General features: G+C 47.2%; 1 protein-coding gene across 1 annotated transcript in view; it reads right to left on the bottom strand.

Annotated features, from left to right (window-relative positions):
- Positions 1 to 10307, bottom strand: part of UPB1 (beta-ureidopropionase 1) — a 36831-nt gene extending 26524 nt beyond the window's left edge. The window contains exons 1-3 of the mRNA XM_003806382.5: positions 9210 to 10307; positions 4454 to 4625; positions 2521 to 2608 (exon numbers count right to left, since the gene is read on the bottom strand). Of these exons, the coding sequence (XP_003806430.1) occupies positions 2521 to 2608; positions 4454 to 4625; positions 9210 to 9313 (364 nt within the window). The 5' untranslated portion in view covers positions 9314 to 10307. The remainder of the gene's footprint in view (positions 1 to 2520; positions 2609 to 4453; positions 4626 to 9209) is intronic.
- Positions 10308 to 21472: the final 11165 nt, after the last annotated feature.

The raw sequence follows: 21472 nt of genomic DNA, 5'->3' as shown, positions 1-21472 counted from the left end.
GAAATACATAACAAAATTAGGGAACTAGTCCAGGGTTCCAACATCCTAATAGTAGGACTGTCTAGAAAGAGAAAAAAAGAGGAGAAAATAATGAATGAAATAATGCAAGAACATTTCCTAGAGCTTCAGAACCCAAGTTTCTAGACTAAAAGAACCCACTGAGTGCCTAGAGTGGATTAAAATAGATATACACAATGGAATATCATTATGAAATTGTAGAGTACTGGTGAAAAAGAGAAACTCCTACAGTCTTCCAGAGAAAAACAAGTCATAGACAATGGGTCACAAATTAAAATGGCTGTGGACTACTCAACAATGCCCAAAAAACTAGAAGACAATGGAACAATGTGTTCAAACTTCTGAAGGAAAATGATTTCTAACCTAAAATTTGATGCTCAACCAAACTATCAAGAAAATTGTAGAAGGAACATATTTTCAGATGGGCAAGGCCTCAAAAAGTTTACCTCTGATGTGTTCTTCCTCAGGGAACTACTTGTTCTGAGAGTCCCTAGCTAAATGAGGGCTCCAGTACCAGAGCGGTTGGCAACCCAGCACTAACAGGAAATGAAGGGAGCTGGATGTGGTCTCTACAGTGTGCCTTTCACAGGATACATCTTGTACATGGTGGACAGCCTAATGCCTGTCTGTCCAACCCGTGACCAGGGGGTCCCTCATACGTGAAACTTGTTTATACTGGCACATGCTGTGTGGCAGCTCTTGCCTGACCTGTCCCTGCCTGACTACCACTCTGGCCCTAGGAGCCCAACTTTGTGTTTCCACCGGTATCCCAGGGAAAACCCAGCCTGGGGCAGCCCCTGGTTCTTCTCATGGAAGGTGCAAATTCAACACACAATCGCAATAGGGAACAAGTTTAAAGATTTTTTTACTTACAGATCCTGGGCAAGGAGAGTGCCATGAGTCAGAAGGGCAGTCCTCTGTCCCCAGGTCAGATGAGGGAGAAATGAAGAGTCAGAGAGAGTATGGGGCAACTAGCAGTACACATAATGACTAAGATGTGGTCACCTTAAGTTAATGGCCAAATGCCTGGATGGTCCATTTAAAGGAAGCAGCAGGAAAGTGGGCAGCCCAGTCTGCTGGCGGGAGAGAGGCCTCTTAAGTTCTTACCTCTGGCCGCTTGGCTTGAGCCATCTCAGTGTGGTGTAGATCTGGAAACTGTGTCCAGCATGACCGAGCCCTGCCGCTGGTATGAGAGAGTTAAACTTGTATTCAACATGGATGCCGAGGCAACATAAATCTATAAGGATCCACTACACCACTCCACTAACATAAGGGTATAAACCAAGAAAGAGGAAGCTGTGGGAACAGAGAAACACAAGAGCAAGGCAAAGGGATTCCCCAGGGTGATGATGAGGGGGGATCCCAGGACAATAACTGTGTGGCCAGCAGAGGGGGCACCTGATTCAGACCACAGCAGTCACAAGGCTCTGGGGCAGATTCCTTGGAGGAGATGAAACTGATAGACTGTTTGATGCGTCTAAAACACATTAAGGGAGATTTAGGAATTGATAGAAAGTTTGGGGTTGAATGCATGGCAAGTAGAAAACAAAGCAAACTCTAGGGAAAACAGAAAATAATTCAGGAAAAGAAATCGAAGTTCAGCCTAGCAATATAGTGAGATCTCCATCCCTACAAACGTTTTTTTTTCAATTAGCTGGGCGTGATGGTGTGCACCTGTGGTCCCAGCTACTTGGGAGGCTGAGGTGGGAGGATTGCTTGGGCCTAGGATCAAGGCTGCAGTGAGCTGTGATTGTACTCCAAGCCTGGGTGACAGAGTAAGTCCTTGTCTTAAAAAAAAAAAAAAAAAAAGAAAAGGAATCAAAGTTGACAAAATGGGCTGGGGGGATAGAAGAACAAGGACACATGCATGTCGAAGGGCCAGGAGGAGGCAAGAAAGGGCTAACACTGACATCTTCCATAGGGGGAAGTCAATAGGCGATGCAAAACTAAAAAATTAGGAAGTAGCAACACTAACAAAGGTAAATTCCAAAGGAACTAGCTCAGTGTTGATGCTGGGGATAATAGCTATTTTTTGGTAACAGACCTTGTACACCCATCTGACTCTAAACCATGAGCATGTAAAACTCTGATAAAAATAAAAACCACAAAGGTACATACTACCAGGAATGTTTAGATGGGGGGGCTGGCTCTGGGCTGAGATCTGAAGGTAAAGAAGTCCTGGTCAGGAGGGCACAGGAGACCAGCTGGAGGGAATTACAAAAGCCAGGGGTGAGCTGCCAGGGGCTTGGACCAGGTGGTGGTAGAGAGATGGAGAGGAGCGAATGGATTCAGAACGATGTGGGAAAACCGAAGGAATCAGACAACAGCTCGGTGCGTAACAGCAGGGAGACCGGGGTTCCTGGTGATGTGGACAGAGAACTTTCCATGGATGAGGAAACAAAGGAGATTCTTTAAAAGTCAGGCAGCAGACACTCTTGGCAACATGGAGAGAATACACAATTGTTTGAAGGCAGCAGAGAAAGCACCATAAAAAAGACTCACTCCATGCTTCCTGGAAACAGATGATGTTGACTCCACACATTGCAGCCACCTCTACGATAGCCTTTATGCGTCTATGAAGGGCAGAGACCTGAGAATTTAAAAAGGATTAGAATCCATTTAGTTCTATTGGTAAGGCAATTTTTAGGATCTCATCCTAATGCATATGGAAAAATCAATGCCCACCTGGGCAGGTATGAGGAGTAGGGTGGGGAGGTTCTATATTTGGTTATCTCCTGATGTCCAAAATCTGCATGAAAAGCTGCAGGTGCAGAGGCTCTGGGGTCAGACACTTGGACACTGCCTCAGTTTCCTCACCTGGTAATGGGGAGGCTGCCACCTGACCTGTGGGGTTGCTGAGAGGCAGGGATGAGGATGGTGCTGCTTCCGGTCCAGGGCCCACGTTCACACCCATCTCCCGGGTCAGCCACCCCCTTGGCCCGGGACCCCGCTCCCCACTCTCCTGCCTTCAGAGGCAAGCCTGGTTCCACACTTATCCTACTTATCCTGTGTGCATCTTATCATGGAATGCCTCGCCTCTCTGGCTCTTTTAAATCCCCGTGCTTTGGTGTGTGCTGTGCCCTGGGCCAGGAATGTACTTCCCTCCTCCCACCTAATCTTCCTGGAGGTGTTATCTATGTCACATGTCACCCCTCTGTGGGCCTCTGCAGGCTCTCACAGCTATGGGCCAAGTGTCAAGGTAACTCAGCATCCCCTGGCCTTCGGGAGCCATTGTGTGCCACTGCTTTGTGTGCCACTCTTCCTCTGCTGTCTGTCACTCCCAGGACCCCACAGGCTCCTTGGGGATAGGAAGAAAGCATCCTCATTGTCTGCTTGTCCTTGGCACAATGCCTGGCTCCCAGGAGACATTCAAAAGTGTTTGTTCAAAGACAGACCAAAGGAACCAGGCTGAAAACCCAGAGCGCACAAACTCTCCACAAGGCCTATAGTCTCCTCCTTTGAGAGGCTGTGCACCCCATGGCTTTGTGGATATTTGCTGACAGCATCAGCCCCACAAACACGCATTTGCTTGGTGTTAGCAAAACGCAAAGCATACTTCTAGGCCCTGTGCGCATGAAAAAAACATAGCTGGTCCTATGACTTGACAGTCTGGGATGATAGAGGGGACATATCCACAAAAAACGAATCCTGATACAAAAAGCGAGAGAACTGAGAACCAGACATCTGTGAATCCAACAAAAGCAAAGGAAGGACCAACGTGAATGATGAGGCAGAACCAAACCTGGAATCCAAGAGGCCTTAGGTTTCTCCAGAATCCCTAAGAATCCTCAAACATGCCGTATCCTGAGGAAACCTGTGCAGGAAAATCCCTGAAAGTTTGAGCAGCTGCAGGAATGCTGTGGAGAAGTGTATAAAGCAAACAACCTGCACCTGTGACAACATGTTTCTTTAGGGAGATACAAGATGCTGTCACCTTTTTACTAACTCTGAGGTCATAAGCGAATGCCTATCTATTCCCGTAATCCTGTAGGCACCACAGCTGACAGACTTCTGGGTATAGCGAGTCCCCGCCCTGAGGATTAAGGCAGAAGAACACACGGACAGACGGTCCCAACCAGCGTGTGCTGGCTGGCCGCCTCCTGGCAGGCAGCTGAGAGGCAGCGTCCCGTGGAGAGCACGAGCAGGCCAAAAGGGCGCCCTCCCGGTTGGTAAATGGAGCTTCAGATCAATAGCTGGAGAGAAGTGGAAAGATCAGTGAGGAGGAGGGAGAGACAGAATAAGAACAGGAAGACAGAAGAGCCAGAGATGCAGGCTGGAGGGATGTGGGGAGGCCAGGGCAGAAGCGTCTCTGCTACTGCTTGAGGCGCCCAAGCCTGCAGACCTGGAGTATGCGGCCAGCCAGGGCCTGCAGGTGTGCTCCAAGGGCAGGCCACAACCCTGTTTGTGTATTTATTATGGTCAAAAGAGTCTGCACCTGTTCTGCCACAGGGGCATTTGCGGGGAGGGGGATTCTGTTCTGAACCAGCCCCACGTGCACAATGCGGGGTCGTCTCAGCTGCTCCTCCGCTGCTTCAAAGGCATATCCCTGCAGTTCAAAGTCTTCTCTGGAGGCAGCTTCGAAAGCTTCCCTGGGCAGATCAAGCTTCCTAGATGGGCAGGAAAAAAGAGGGAAGGGGATTTTGATGCAGTCTGCTCCACTTAAAATCCCTCTCCCATTTCTTGTAGTTATTTATCAGCCAAAGAGGTGAGGATGTCCTGGCTAGAAGGCGCTCAGTGCCAGGGCCCAAGGGAGCTGGCGAGCAGTGGGGTCCAGCCATGACAGAACACTACACTGAACCTGGACTTTACCTGCAGTTGGCAGGGAGACCTCAGCAGAGTCAGCACGGTTAGGCCTGGCAATGGGGAAGCCAGTTAAGAGGTTGGTGTTTTAGAGTTGCTGAAATCACGGTAGGAATTAAAGTCCTGGCAGTCAGCACAGAAAGGAGGGAACAGATTCTCAAAAGTGTTTCTGAACCAGAATCAGGGCTATGCTGAGCCTAGGGTGTGAGGCAGGCTGTGGGAGCCGAGGGGCTTGGAAAATGGGGCTCAGGAGACAGGTTGGATGGAGAGGCCATGATCTGGGATCACATGGATGGCCTTATGGTGAATAAAGACCCTGGCCACTCTGTCCTGCTGCTCCTGCTGGGGGAGGCCAGTTCTACATCTGGTGTTGGGTGGGCTTGGAGGGGCCCAGGTGTTCAGATGGAAGCCCTAAGTGCTCATCCACATTTGTAGTTTATTAACCAAGGCTAGAGAATTAGTTATAAAACCTTCCACTGAAGTGACCATTAGCCAAACAGCAAATACCTCCTGATACCTGTTGCACACCCGAAGGTGAAAGCCACAGAGGCATGGGATGGGACACGGCCCCTAGCCAGGAAGGGCTTACCATCTAAGGGCAAGATGATTACGAAATACTCAGAAAACACATCAAAAAATAACCTGACAGCCATTATCTAATAATAATATTTCTCTCCTACTTTAAATCACTGTCTTGGAGACGTTTCTTTCAAAATCACAGCCCTGTCAGCCCAAGCCCCCTGTCGCCGCCCCCTGCCAGGCACTTTCCATGTGACGGCCCTGACAGCTCTGAGTTCGGTTCCGCCCCTGACAATCAGCCTGCTTTTCAAGTAGTCAAGGTTCCCTTCACTCCAGCAGGTTAGAAATAGCAGCAGTGCCCACACCGTGCCTCTCCTTGCTGTGACTGCCTTAGACAGTCCTCCCACCCTCCAGCGGAAGGGCGCTCCTGCAGGCCACAGCCTCAGAGCAAATCCCCTCTGGTGGACATAAATCACGCAGCTTTCCAGGATATGCGTGTGGGCAGACACCAGGAGAAAAAGGAGCAAGGCTTATGTGTCTATTCCCTCGAAGGCCTGTGGGCCTGGGAGCCAGACAGCTCTTTCAGAGTGTCCTGGTGAACCCTGCCTGGCCTCTCAGCCTGTGGTCTCACACCAGGAAAATGTCAGGTGAAGAGCTCCTCTTGGGTGTGGAAACATGGCTGTAACCACCACCTGGCTGAAGTCTCTCTCCTCATCTTCCCACCATGCACAACCTCCATTACCTACCCTTCTTCCCCGAAGTGATGCCTCCGCCTAGCCAGCCCTGAGGCTGCCCACCTCCTTATCCCCAGCTCCCTGCGAGCTCATTCTAAGCCAAGGTAATACAGGAGAGGCCGCTCCACTCTCCAGGACAGCCACCTTTGGGGCTCTATCTCCTCCCAGCCACTCCTGTCTACTATCTGGGCAGTACCTGTAAGGCCTCTCTGCCCTCCCATTATCAAAGGCGGTGCATTACCACATCCTACACAGCTTCATCTTGGAGAACCTAACCAATCCTCAAGCCATACCCTGTGCAGACGCAGTCAATGACCATGTGCTGTGCCCACCGAAAGGCCTGGTACAGGAGATGCAGTGGACCACTGAGACAGACTGAATGCTTATGTCTGCCCCAACTTCATATGTTGAAATCCTAATCTCCAATGTGATAGGGCTCTTTCGGAGGTGATTAGGTCATGAGGGTAGAGTCCTTTTAAAAGACCCCCAAGAGGGCATGCTTGCTTCCTGCACCATGTAAGAACACAGTGAGAAGGCACCATCAAAAACCAGAAAATGGGCCCTCAACAGACACCAGATCTGCTGTGGCACCTTGATCTTGGACTTCATAGCATCCAGAACTGTGAGGAATAAATTCATGTGGTTTAAGATGGGGAAAGAGACCGCAGCCAGATGTTGGTTACAGCCAGGGTTGCACACTCAGACAAGAGCTCTGCCACCTGACTTCTTCCTGGTGTGAGACCACAGGCTGAGGACAGTGTTCACTAGGACGTTCCCAAAGGGCTGTCCAGCTACCAGGCCCACAGACCTTTGGGGAAACAGACACACAGACCCTTCTCCTTTTTCTCCCTGTGATTGCCCACAAGTACAGGGAAGTCTGGTATTTTGTTATAGTAGCCCAAAAGTACTAAAACATCAATCAGCCACTGCCCAGGAGGACAAGACCAGCAAATGAGCCATAACCTCACAGACGGCCTCATGCTGCCACTGCCTGCCCTGGTCCCTGTAGTTGGCTTTCAGACCCTCTACCCCTCACCCTGCTACTGAGGCCTCCCCACTCAGGGCTTCCCTTCAAACTTCAAGGAGTAAAGCCCTTCACTTCCCATCCTAGCCCCACCACGCCCTTCAGGGCCCCCACCTCTCCCACCCAGGGTCAGGCAGACCTTGCCAGAGGACACCAAGTTCCTGCCTCCTCAGCAACCTCTCACTTCTGGAACTTCATCTTTCCATGTCTGATGGCTCTTTACCACCAGCACTTTAAATCATTAAACTAGAGCTCTGTTACAAAAGAGACACGTGCTCATGGCGGGGGTGAATCAAATAGTGGGAAAGGGTATAAAATGAAACATACATTCCCCTTTCTACCCCACCCCTAGTCCCAAAACTCAGAGGCAACCCCTCTTAACAATGTTTTATGTCTCTTTCCTATTTTCCTATGTGTATGCATTACAAATACAATGGCATCATTCTGTATTTTCTGTTCTTCAACTTGCCTTTTTCACTTAATACACATAGCTTGGACATCTTTCTCCACTAGTACCTACAGACCTCCACATCCGTCACTGAAGCTGTTAAAGAGTCTCTCCCGTTGAAAAACAGAAGGGAGCTGGAGGGGAGAGAAGGTGAGGAAGAAAGAGAAAGAGGGACAGTGTTCCACACATGTCCATGTGTTTACTCACTTGCTGTCTCTCCCTGCTGCCTAGGGAGCTTTCACACATGCTTCCCCTCAGCTCAGGCCTTACCTCCTGGCCCCATCTCAGGAACTGCCAACAGCCTTATCATGGCTAAATCCAGCAGACTTCCTGCTGTCCTCACCCGCTAGACATTTCTGAGCCATCTGATGCTTCTTTCCCTGTCCTGCCCCAGAGTCCTCACCTCCAGAATCTCCCACAAAGTCTCTTTCTCTGACCCCTTGAATATCCGGGTTTTCCAGCATTCTCTCCAGCGCCCTCTTTTGTACCTGCTCCTCCTTCACCTGGAATGACCATCTCCAGGGCAGCTCAACAAGCCCAGCCTCGCCCACCTGAGGCCCACCTCCACATAGCAAATAGCCCCTGAGTTATTTCCACCTGCAGACCCTGAAGCTACTGTAGCAGGTTGAGCTGTGTCTCCATCCTGACACCTGGAACCTGTCATTGTGATTTTATTTGGAAAAAGGGTCTTCACAGACGTAATTAAGGTCAGGATCTCAAGATAAGATCATCCGGGATTATCCAAGTAAGCTCCAAATCCAAAGACGTGTGTGTGTGTGTGTGTGTGTGTGTGTGTGTGTGTTTGAGACAGGGCCTCACTCTGACTCCCAGGCTGGAGTGCAGAGGAGAGATTTTGGCTCACTGCAGCCTCGACCTCCCAAGCTCAAGTGATCCTCCCGCCTCAGCCTGCCATGTAGCTAGGACTACAGATGCATGCTACCATGCCTGGCTATTTTTTTAAATGCTTTATAGAGATGGGTGTCTCACTATGTTGCCCAGGCCGGTCTCGAACTCCTGAGTTCAAGCAATCTTCCAGCCCTGGCCTCCCAAAGTGCTGAGATTACAGGTGTGAGCCCGGCCGGGAAGTGTCTTTTTCAGCTTTGTGGACACAGTGTCCAGCAGTACACAGCCCTCAGAAAGTCCTGGTGATGCACAAGCTTGCAGGGAGTGGAAAAACCAGCGCCCATGGCTTGCCAGTGGGAAAGGTTCCCTCGCCAACTAAATGCAGACAGCCTCTATTTCCAAGGGTCAGCCAGAGGTCGGGTCACCGCAGGAAGGATGGTCTGGGGCCGGACAATCAGTACACCTGCTGGGTGCTCTGGCTGGAGACAGTGATCCAGCCAGACATCCAGAAGACAAGCCCGGCTCCGGGGAGGAGGGTTGGGATGGCCAGAGAAAGCCCTGGAGAGTAAAATCCCGTCCTTTTCCTTCCGGTTCTGGGCAACGTTGGGGAGAAGAGATTTGTAAAGGTCACGCCAGGATTCTACAACCCCCAAGGACCCCGGGGCCGTCCCATCAAGACCTACTATGGTCTCTGCCCGCCAACTCAGGACTTCTCACCGCCTCCCCTGAGCCCTTCAGACCCTGAGGCCCTCCCTGCCTGCTCCCCCAGACCCACAACTCTGTGGCCCCAAGACCCCATTAGCTTAGCCTCTTGGCTGCGGACCTGAGTTCCTTGCCATAGAGAACGCGCTTCACTTCCTGCAAGTCGGGGAGCGGCAGGTGCTTCTCCAAGCATTCCTCCAGCGACTTCCACTCAGCGCCCGCCATGGCCACGGTCCGCCAGTGCTTGTGTCCGCGCACGAACTGCCTGCCCTTTGCCCGCAGTGGGAGGAGGTGCCCAGGCCCGCTCAGGCGCCCTTGCCTTTATCTCTTACTCTCGCTCCCGGACAGCTCAAGTGAGGACACGCCACTTCCTCGCGCAGCCAATCTGCCTCCCAGGGCTTCGCGAGTGGGACCGCCCCTGGCCTTTAGCGCTCCTTCGGCACGTGCCAGGACACGTTCCTCTTGCCGCCTCCGCAGCACACGGCCAATCAGCCTCCAGGGCCTCACGTGGGGAGGGGGCGAAAGGATCCGGCGCTTGCCCTTCGCCCCTTGCCCTTCGCCTCTGGGTTAGCAAGCGATGAGGCGCGCCCCTCCACAGGCGGGACTGCGCGGAGTCGTCGCGCCTCGGCTGCGAGTCAGGACTGAGGCTGTCCCCCTCCCGCCTCCCTCAGGGGCCCTGGCGCGGGTGCCTCCAGGTTCCACCCCTCACCTGCCCCTTGGTGTCGGGCCGGGACCCTGGAGAGGTCGTGAGGGAGTCCTGGGCGCGGGCTCCGGGAGGCTGCGGCGCGGGTCTGAGGTAAATGGCCCGCCCGCTGCGGGCCCTTGCGGGGGCTGGTTCCAGCAGCAACCGCCGGGCAGGGCCCCTCCCGACCGCGACCTCCTGTCCGCACCGTAGGGCGGCCGGCCGGGCCAGCCTCCCTCACAGGACTACCGAGGAAGGTAAGGGAAGAGTTTCAGTGTCCCATGGGCACGCGGCGGCTGCACCTCTGTCGTCCGGAGCCTTTATGTCTGGGGAGTTTTAACCCCCGAGGGGCCAGGCTCGGAGTCCATGCCGCTACCTGGGTCGCGCGTTCCCACCCCCGGCTTTGGGGCCGCTGGAGCCGAAGGTCAGTTGCTCGCCTGCAGTTCCGTGCGCCTCGGTGGAGCTAATATTGTAAAATGCGGGGTCCCCGGGTGAGGGCGCGCCCCCTGCACCCTAGGGCCCCTTTTCAGCCCTGCCCTCTGCCGCGTGTGTGCAAATATGGGCACTTTCCTGGGGTAGGGTGCGCTTTAAACTGTCACTGAGATGGTAGGAGTGAGAGCCCCATTTGCCGTTACCGCGAATCCAGAGGGTGCCATCCCTTCAGGAGCAAAGAAGCGTCCTCTTTGGGGTCCTGTTGAGAATTAGGGCAGGAAGGCCCGCTTACTTCGGCGGGCAGCCGGGTGAAGGAACCAGTCTGCAGAAATCCTATTCAGCCACTTGTAAACCTTGTGACCCCAGGAAAGTTTAACTTAGTCGCTGGAGGCTTCTATTGCTTTATCTGTAAAATAGGAATGCAAAGATGACGCTGCGGGGTTGTTTAAAAGTCAGAAAAGGCCAGCACGGTGGCTCATGCCTGTAAACCCAGCACTTTGGGAGGCCTAGAAAGGGGTATTGTTTGAGGCCAGGAACTCCAGACCAGCCTGGGTAACACAGCAAGACCCTGTATCTACAAAATAATGTTTTACAAATTAGCCTATCATGGTGGTGCGCACCTGCTTCTTGGGAGGCAGAGGTGAGAGGATCGCTTGAGCCCAGGAGTTCGAGGCTCCCTAGCTATGATCTTAACACTGCACTTCAGCCTGGGCAACAGAGTGAGACGCAATCTCAAAGAAAAAAAAAAAAAAAGAGGCAAGTAAAATGAGCACAAAGGGAGCTAATTTATATCTAGAATCAGCTACTAACATTAAAAATATTATACTTCAGGTATTTTGTTTCAGCTGCTAATTCACAAGCTTTGTTCCTTGTTTTGATAAATGTTAGCTGACAGTTTCTAGTATCTGATGGAGCTGCCTTCTCAAGAGTGCAAACTCTGAGGACTTTCTATGTGTAAGGCACTGCTAAGAGAGCCATATAAAGACAGATAAGACCTAGTACCTTTTCTTTGTGATTTAAAGTAAAGATGGCTGGGCACGTTGGCTCACACCTGTAATCCCAGCACTTTGGGAGGCCGAGGCGGGCAGATCACCTGTGGTCAGGAGTTCGAGACCAGCCTGACCAACATGGTGAAACCCCGTCTCTACTAAAAATACAAAAATTTGCCGGGCATGGTGGCGCATGCCTGTAATCCCAGCTACTCGGGAGGCTGAGGCAGGAGAATCGCTTGAACCCAGGAGGGGAGGCGGAGGTTGCAGCGAGCTGAGATCGTGCCATTGTACTCCAGCCTGGGCAACAAGAGCAAAAGTCCGTCTCAAAAAAAAAAAAAAAAAAAAAAAAAGGAAAGACAAACTTGTAAATACAGCAGATTGAAATAATTTGAGATGAAAAAGATACTATGGAGTGCAAAGAGGTGATTTCTGGCTTAGAGAAATTGTTGGAGGTCTCATGGAAGAGGCTTCAAAGCCAACTCAAAATGCTTCAAACTGAATGAACTTTCACCTCCTTTCTCAAGCAGGCTCTTATCTTCTTCTTTTGTTGTTGTTGTTGTTACAGAGTTTCGCTTTTGTTGCCCAGGCTGCAGTGCAATGGTGCGATTTTGGCTCACTGCAACCTCCGCCTCCCAGGTTCAAGCGATTCTCCTGCCTCAGCCTCCCGAGTAGCTGGGATTACAGGCGTGTGTCACCACACCCAGGCAATTTTTTGTATTTTTAGTAGAGATGGGGTTTCACCATGTTGGTCAGTCTGGTCTTGAACTCCTGACCTCAGGTGATCCGCCTGCCTCAGCCTCCTGAAGTGCTGGGATTACAGGCATGAGCCACCGCGCCCAGCCTCTTATCTTCTGCACTGTATTCCCGATTTCAGTAATGGCCTCACCACCCACTGATTTGCCAAGTTTTTGAGAGTCATCTGCAACTCCTCCATGTTCTTTCTTTCCTCAATACAATCAGGCATCAAGTTCTGCTAAATTTATCTCCTGGATTTTGTTCATATCCTTCCTCCTCCCTCCTCATGTCTGCCTCCTGTCATCTTTTGCTTGAATTGTTGCCAGTCTTCTAACTTGTCTCTCCACCTCCAATGTCTATCCTTAGTTGTCTTTCTAAAACTAGTATCTTACCATCCTTTGTACCCTCTCATTCAGTGTATCCCTACCTGGAATCACCTTTCATCCTTCATTTTGTGACCGCCTTCTCATCCTCCACCATGCAGTTGAAACATCACTTCTGTAAAGACCTCTCCAATTGTCCCAGAAAAAGTTAGGCTCCTCCAGGCCTTCATAGATAGTTCTCTTGTTACATTTATTAAACAGTATTGTGTAGTTATTTCTGTGCTGTCCTCAGAAAATGGACCGGATCTACTTTTGTACCCAGAGGACTTTAGCACTCAATAAATGATTATTGAAGGAATCAACTCTGGGATCATGGACAAATTTATTAAGGTGATAACACTGAGCTGGACCTCGAAGCAGTAGTAGAAGCTATTATTACTAGTTAAATTGTTTAGTTCATCTTTCCCTATTGTTCAGTGACAGGTCATTCGTACTTGTTCATTGTAAACCAGTGTTTCATAAATAAAACTTAGGATTTAAAAAGTTGTATTAAAAATGTTTATATTTGCCCAATTTACTTTTTACTCTGAATGATAGCAAGACACTTCACTAGCTCTTTCTGTGGTAATCATTTTGTTTTTTGCTTTTTTTTTTTGAGTTGGAGTCTCCCTCTGTCACCCAGGCTGGAGTGCAGTGGAGCAATCTCAGCTCACTGAAACCTCCACCTTCTGGGTTCAAGTGATTCTTGTGCCTCAGCCTCCAGAGTAGCTGGGATTACAGGCACACGCCACCACGCCTGCCTAATTTTTGTATTTTTAGTAGAGATGGGGTTTTACCATGTTGTCCAGGCTGGTCTGAAACTCCTGAGCTTAGGTGATCTGCCCACCTCAGCCTCCCAAAGTGTGGGGATTACAAGCGTGAGCCACTGCGCCCGGCTCTGTGGTAATCATTTAAAAAGACTTAAGGCTTTGCCCTAGTTTCTTTCTGAAATATCCCACCAACCCAAAAGGTTATAACTGCATGAAGCATACTAGAGTGAGGGATTCTTCCTTGTTTTGAAGAACAACTCTTTCTCTGGCAACATGGTGTGGTTTAAGGATATATAACCCATAATTTGGTAAGTGTATACAAACATGGGCAGGAAGGACAGAATACACACAACTTCAACATGATGGATACCTCTGGAGAGGGAGATAGGGGAATGAAATAGAAGAATGGGAATTATCTGTTGATAGATAATGTTTTAATTCTTTTTAAGAGATCTGAGACATATGACAATATTAACATTTAAAAAATCTGGGTGCTTATTATTACCAATACTTTTCTTTATGTTTGAAATATTTTTTTAAAAAATTATAGAAGAAAAGAGACTTAGAACAGGAGTCAGAAAACCTGCAGTTTAGTCTGGGTTCTACTTTAACCTCAGTTTTCCTGTTATAAAAAAGATAGGGGCCAGGCACGGTGGCTCAGGCCTGTAATCCCAGCACTTTGGGAGGCTGAGGTGAGTGGATCACTTGAGGTCAGGAGTTGGAGACCAGCCTGGCCAACATGGCAAAACCCCATTTTCTACTAAAAATACAAAAATTAGCTGGGGATGGTGGTGCGTGCCTGTAATTCCAGCTACTGGGAGGCTCAGGCAGGAGGATCACTTGAGCCTGGGAGGTAGACGTTGCAGTTAGCTGAGATCGTGCCACTGCAGTCCAGCCTGGGCAACAGAGCAAGACTCCGTCTCAAACAAAACAAAACAAAAAAAAGACTGGGGAGGGGAGGGAACTGGTGAGACAGTCTATAGAGATGAGGTAAGTCTTGTCCTAATTCTAATAAAATATGATTCTAACAATCTAGCCATGTATAAATTCCTCTATATGCTTATTTGTGAGAAAACAGTTTCATTATAGAAGCTGGTTCTGCAGAAGGAGCTTATTTTTAAAAATGTATTAGTGGGGCTGGGAGCGGTGGCTCATGCCTGTAATCCCAGCACTTTGGGAGGCCGAGGCGGGTGGATCACGAGGTCAGGAGATCGAGACCATCCTCGCTAGTACGGTGAAACCCCGTCTCTACTAAAAAATACAAAAAATTAGCTGGGCGTGGTGGCGGGTGCCTGTAGTCCCAGCTACTCAGGAGGCTGAGACAGGAGAATGGCATGAACCCAGGAGATGGAGCTTGCAGTGAGCTGATATTGCACCACTGCACTCTAGCCTGGGCGAGACTCCGTCTCAAAAAAAAGTATTAGTGTCTGTTTTTAGGTATTACTTTTAAATTCACAATGTGTGTTTATTTCAATCCTTAGGGAAGGTATTTAAAGTACTTTTTTAAAAGTAATGTGTATAGGTAATTAAATTTTTTTATTTTTAATTTTTGTGAGGACATAGGTATGTATATTTGTGGGGTGCATGAGATGCTTTGATACAGACATGCAGTGTGTAATAATCACATCATGGTAAGTGGGGTATCCATCCCCTCAAGCATTTATTCTTTGTGTTACAAACAATCCAATTATACTCTTATAGTTATTTTTAAATGTACAATTAAATTATTGACTATAGTCACCCTGTTCTGCTATCAAACACTAGATCTTACTCATTCTTTCTAACTACTTTTTGTACCTATTAACCATCTGCACTTTTCCCCCCATCCTCAACTACCCTTCCCAGCCTCTGGCAACCATCCTTCTACTCTCCATCTGCATGAGTTCAGTTGTTTTAATTTTTAGCTCCCACAAATAAGTGAGAACATGTGGTTTGTCTTTTTGTGCCTGGCTTATTTCACTTAATGACCTCCAGCTCCATCCATGTCGTTGCAAATGACAGGATCTCATTCCTTTTTATGGCTGAATAGTACTCCATTGTGTATGTGTACCACATTTTCTTTATCCATTCATCTGTTGATGGACATTTAGGTTGCTTCCAAATCTTGGCAATTGTGAACAGTGCTGCAACAAACATGGGATGTGAGTGCAGATATCCCTTAGATACACTGATTTCCTTTCTTTTGTGTATATACCCAGCAGTGGAATTGCTGGATCATATAGTAAGGTACTATTTTTACTCATTTACATTTGAAGGACTAAAATGTTATGATGATCAATGGTGAACAATTCTAATAAGGGCCATGACATGGAGATCCCACCAGTCTTCTCCTATGACCCAGAGGGGCTGTTTATGCCCTCATTTAGCACTTTACAACACACAAAAGGCTTTTGCATCATCTTGTCACATTTGATCATCCAATAATACTGTGAGGTAAGGGGGATAGGGTTTTTAGTATTTGTCAGATTTCCAAGTTAAACATGGTATTTACTGGAAAGAAACTGTAAGAGCCAGTATTTTACTTATAGTCAAGGGAAAAAAGATCTGAGGTGATCCAATTTCTAAGCAACATTCTAAAACCCAATTTCTGGGTTAATTTGTCCCTACATTGCATTCCTTAGCCCAGAAGTCACAATTCTTTTTTCACTAGCATTTTTTATTGTTTTTATCCTTATGTAGACTTAAGTGTCTCACATGAAAAAGTCTTGGAGTAGCCCACCCAAACTTACCAAAAATGGATTTTGCAGCAGAGCAAGGCCAACCCAGCCAAAATTGTGACAAATAAGGTTTTATGGCCCCCATTTTAGCAGCCTCCTTTTTGTCCCTTGTTTTTGTTGTGGGTTTCTTCTCCTCTCATGACCAGCTCTGCTTTACTCATAGTAAACCTTCTTTATTCATATTAAACCTCTAAAGTGTTTTTAAAATTTTATTTTTAATTGACAAATAATAATTGTATATATTTATGGGGCACAATGTGATGTTTTGATACATGTATACATTGCAGAATGATAAAATCAGTCCAATTAGCATATCCATCACCTCAAATATTTATCACTTCTTTGTGGCTATTTTGAAATAAACATTATTGTCATTATTATTATTTATTTTTAGAGGTGGGGTCTCTCACTCTGTCGCCCAAGCTGGAATGCATTGGCACAATCATGGCTCACTGTAGCCTCAACCTCCTGGGTTCATGCGGTCCTTGCAGCTCAGCCTCCCAAGTAGACCACAGGCACGAGCCACCATGCCCTTTTTTTTTTTTTTTTTTGGAGACAGGGTCTCATTATGTTGCTCAGGCTCGTCTTGAACTCCAAGGCTCAAGCAGTCCTCCTGCCTTGGCCTCCCAAAGTGCTGGGATTATAGGCATTATAGGCATGAGCTACCATGTCCAACCTGAATCTGTTGTTTCTTAAGGATAAAGGAATGGCATGTCTTTGAGTCTACAGTGATTTGCATATAACTGGCACTCAATAAATGATTGTTGAATCAAATTGAACACCATATCAGTATTGATAAATATTTAGAGACAAGGTCTCAATTTGTTGCCCAGGCTGGAGTGCACTGATGCAATCATAGTCACTTACCGGGTTACTTTAGGTATATTAACTCAGCGGCTTATTTAGTCTGCTTTTGAAAAAGACCACCTTTGGCTGTAGCAGATTTATAATTATTTCCTTTCAACATGACTTCTAGCTGTCTCTGCAGCCTGGTTATCTAGAACACAAGTAGTCTAAATCCTCGAGTGGCTCTAACAATGGTAGATATTGGGGGAGCTGCTTCATATAGCACAAATCTGTTTACTGGGAAGTCGCTGGTTCAGCATCTCATGGTTCATCCCTCTCTGATTAGCTTCCTGGCCCATATTCCCTTGGATTAGGAGTTTGGTGGGATCCTTAGCCATAACATTCTTGAGTTGCAGAGAATGTGTGTCTCAGATCCCATTTTCAGAAATGTCCTTGCTGTAGATAACAGACAGTTACCTACTTGTATCTTGAGAAATGGTAGTGTAAGAGAAAGAAGATTGGTCTGAATACTGGTTAGAATATAAATATGTTCTAATCCTGGTTTTACTATTAGGTAACTGCAGCTTTAGGTGCATTATTTGATACCTCTTCCTAATCTTCAAAGATATTAGACTAATTCTCATAGATTCTATGATTTTATGATTAACGGAGTATGAGATCCTTTTTAAAATCCAGATGGCAAGGGCAAGCAGAGCAGATGTTGCCTGACACTTACAGGAGAACGCCCTGGATATGAGTGCCTTAATCACACGGACTGGGTCTCACTTGTGTGGAAATACCATGGGTCCCATAAGGACTGAACTGGACTAGAAATGAGAACACCCTGGATATGAGTGCCTTAATCACGTGGGCTGGGTCTCACTTGTGTTGGAATACCATGGGTACAATAAGGACTGAACTGAACTAGAAATGAGGATAATGATACCTTCCCCACTTTCTTGAAGGAATGGAATAAGCTAAGTTGAAATATCTTTGAAAATCTATACAGCATTATCTCTATAGATGCTATTTTTAATCAAGGAGAAGGTGTTTAGATGTAATTCTTCCATGGCAAATTATAAATATACCATCTTTAATGTACTGGATACTTATCTTTGCGTTGTTTTTTTCAGTGGTGATAATGGCTTTGCATTGAATCATTTATAGTCTTTCCACCAGTTCTTCTCGGGATAAATAGCATACATTTGAAAGATCGGTAATTTTGAGAAGGCTGCATGAGACCATGAAACAAAGCAAAGCTGACTAGCCTAAGCTGAACTCCAGTCCATGACTCATCACTAGTTTGTCTAATCATTTAGGATAGCAAACTAAGCATAGGCTTATGTATGACAGGAATGCAAAATCCCAGGTTGAATTTTTGGGCCCCAAATTTCATGAAGTATCAATGTGATAAATAAACCTTTCTCTTTACCACCTCCTCTCCGCTAAAACAATTGCAGAAGTATGCATTGGGCCTAGCAGCAGTATGTGTGGCTGAATTAGGGGTATTGAGTTGACTAGAAGCTCAATATGAGTCAACAGTGTGTGGCTGCCAAAAAAAGCTGATATAATCTTAGATTGCATTATGAGAAGTATAGTGTGCAGAACACAAGGAAGATGACTATCTCATTCTGTTCTGTGCTGACCAGAGCACACCTGAAATTAATCTAGCTCTGGGATAGCTACACGACATATAGATCATCTTGAATATGCAGAAAAGAGAGCTCTAACAGCAACAACAACAACAAAATGTTAAAGGCACTTGGAACATATATTTAGCAAAACAAGGCAAACAAACTCAGGAAGAATATTGTCACTTCATTCAGATTTCTGAAGGGGCCACATATAAGAGGTTTTTATTTGTTCCACATGTCCCTAAGGAGAGGAGCTGGAGTCAATGGATAGAAACTAAGGGAGGAGGCCAGGCGTGGTAGCTCACGCCTGTAATCCCAGCACTTTGGGAGGCCGAGGCGGGTAGATCATGAGGTCAGGAGTTCAAGACCAACCTGGCCAACATGGTGAAACCCCGTCACTACTAAAAATACAAAAATTAGCTGGGCATGTTGTCATGTGCCTGTAATCCCAGCTACTTGGGAGGCTGAGGCGGGAGAATTGCTTGAGCCAGGACCCGGGAGGCACAGGTAGCAGTGAGTAGCAGTGGGCTGAGATCGTGCCACTGCGCTCCAGCCTGGGCTACAGAGCAAGACTCTGTCTCAAGAAACTTAGGGAGGATATTTCAGGCCAATACAGTTATTTTCATTAGGTGATATAAAAAAAATGAAATAGGCAGTCTCTGCAAGTGATGAGTTCTCATTCAGCGTGTTCAGGTACGGTCCAGATGACCACTTGGTGGGAGTGTTGTAGAAGATAGTCAATCATCAGATGGATAGTTGAATTACAGTCTGTGATTTCTGTATATTGCTGTAACATGAACCAAGAAAACCTTAGGGATGTCAAATCCAAAGAACCATAAATAAGCCAAAGAACGATAAAGACAGCCTGGTATTTGATGAAGTAAAAGTCAGTAACTGTGAGTTTACTGAAGAGCCAGATGATGGGAAGATTTTATTATTAACTTTTTTAAAAGTATGTTTGGTTGGATTTGGTTTAAAGGAAACACTTTATTGCAAGAGTATTTGGACCCTAGTTTCTGGAACCTAATGGTGAAAAGAGTTCTAGTCCCAGAATCTGGGGATGAAACAACTACCTCATGGTTGCAAAGAGCAATTTCAAATTGCAAGTGGTTGTATCTGGAGAATCGTAAGGGGACAAAAATCGATGGGGGTTAAGAGGTCAAGTAGGTACACAGCCCGGGGCGAAACAAGTGTATAGAAAGAATTATGTATTTGTTAAGTTAGGCCAAACAGACTTATGTTCTGTACTTCACCATCTGCAGATAATTGGCATCTTAAAATACTTTATACTGAAGCTAAGTAGATTGTGTACTCTGAGAAGCTATAAGGTATACTAATGATTCATTGTGGAGGGCTTACAGTATTGTAATAACTTACCAGGTTCTCTGTCCCAGCAACAAACTCAACCACTGGCAAGTTCAGCCCCACCTTAAACACTAGACTAGTTCTGCCCTCACTCCTAGAATCTGAGTCCTACTTCAGATCTCAACCTTGCTTGCTGCTAGCCCTGCCCGAATTAATGTCCCAAATCTAATAACTAGTTTAGGGCATTAAACCTTTTGGTGGCTGGGCGTGGTGATTCACACCTGTAATTCCAGCACTTTGGGAGGCCAAAGTGGGAGGATCTCTTGAGCCCAGGAGTTTGAGACCAGCCTGGGCAACATAATGAGACCCCATCTTTAAAAAAAAAAAAATCAGCTGGACATCATGACATGTGCCTATAGTCCCAGCTACCTGGGGGGCTAAGGTGGGAGGATAACTTGAGCTCAGGAGGTAGAGGCTGCAGTGAGCCATGATTGTGCCACTGCACTCCAGCCTGGGTGACAGAGTGAGAACCTGTCTCAAAAAAACAAAACAAAACAAAAAAAACCCTTTTGTGCTCTAATCTTGAATCTCTTGTTTCCTTAAACTCAAGTCTCTTTCTGATATCTCAGTGCACAGCCCCCTTTTAAACTTAGCATTGCCAAAGACTTGAATCTGGAATCTGAATTTTGTGTCCTGCTACCTCTTTTCTGTGAGTTGTTTTTTGGTTTGTTTGTTTTGAAATGGGTTCTTGCTATGTTACCCAGGCTGGTCTCAAACGCTGGGACTCTAGCTGTTCTCCCACCTCAGCCTCCCGAGTAGCTGGGACTACAGGAGCATACCACTGTGACTGGCATATCCTGCTACATCTTGCCAGACTAACATAGACTATTTCCTAGACTGCCATTGCCAAATCCCAGAGCCCCAGAGCCCCACCTTTGTGCCTGTGTGAGTGCAACAGTTACAGCCTTCAGTTCTAAGAATCAGGAATTCCTTCATCATCCGAATCCTCTCTTACAGTCTCATGTTTCTCTCTGATCCCAGTGAGTTGGTCTGACCACACATTCTGCACCTAGGGAGCCAAACTGATACTGGCCTGTGTTGGAGCAACACACTGAAGGCCCTTTTCTATACTCAGCCTCTGCAGTCACTAGCCAAAAAGAGCTTCTTGCCAGACTTCCAGGCCATGCATCTGGGCAGCGCAGCCCCACTATGTACTTGTCCTGTCCAGACTCTGGAAAGAGTTAGTTTCAGTAGTCCATGGCAAGCTGCACAGTTTGTCTTACAGATGGCTCACAACCATTCAACATTTATTCTCTTAATTGCTTAGATGTGTTTTGTTTTGTTTTTGTTTTTGTTTTGAGACGGAGTCTCACTCTTGTCGCCTAGGCTGGAGTGCAGTGGCGCGATCTCGGCTCACTGCAACCCCCGCCTCCCAGGTTCCAGCAATTCTCCTGCCTCAGCCTCCCAAGTAGCTGGGATTACAGGCATGTGCCACCACACCCAGATAATTTCCGTATTTTTAGTAGAGACAGGGTTTCACTATGTTTGCCAGGCTGGTCTTGAGCTCCTGATCTCAAATGATTTGCCCGCCTTGGTCTCCCAAAGTGCATAAGCCACCGTGCCCAGCCCGTTGCCTAGTTTTGTAAACAAATATTAAACGAACCAGACATTGGGGTCAAACATGAATAAGTCATATGGTGCTTCTTCTCATAATTATGATAATAATACCTTCCATTTCTTGAGCACCTGCTATGTGCTGGGCACTGTGCCAGGCCTGTAAGTGACAGACTTTATAGGGGCTGGAAAGTGCATTGTGAGGGGTAGGAGGAAAAGCTGGATAGTTTGTGTTACATACATAAGGCTCCAAACACAGCACATGGCTAGTGCTTAATAAACAGTAGTTATGTTTACAATATTAGGTGATAACATTACCAAAAGTACCATGCAAGTCCAGAGGTGGGATAAACAG

Source organism: Pan paniscus, chromosome 23 (genome assembly GCF_029289425.2).
Source record: "Pan paniscus chromosome 23, NHGRI_mPanPan1-v2.0_pri, whole genome shotgun sequence".
Taxonomy (NCBI): domain Eukaryota; kingdom Metazoa; phylum Chordata; class Mammalia; order Primates; family Hominidae; genus Pan; species Pan paniscus.
The sequence above is the reverse complement of the archived record's forward strand: the minus strand, read 5'-3'. Positions and strand labels throughout refer to the sequence as shown.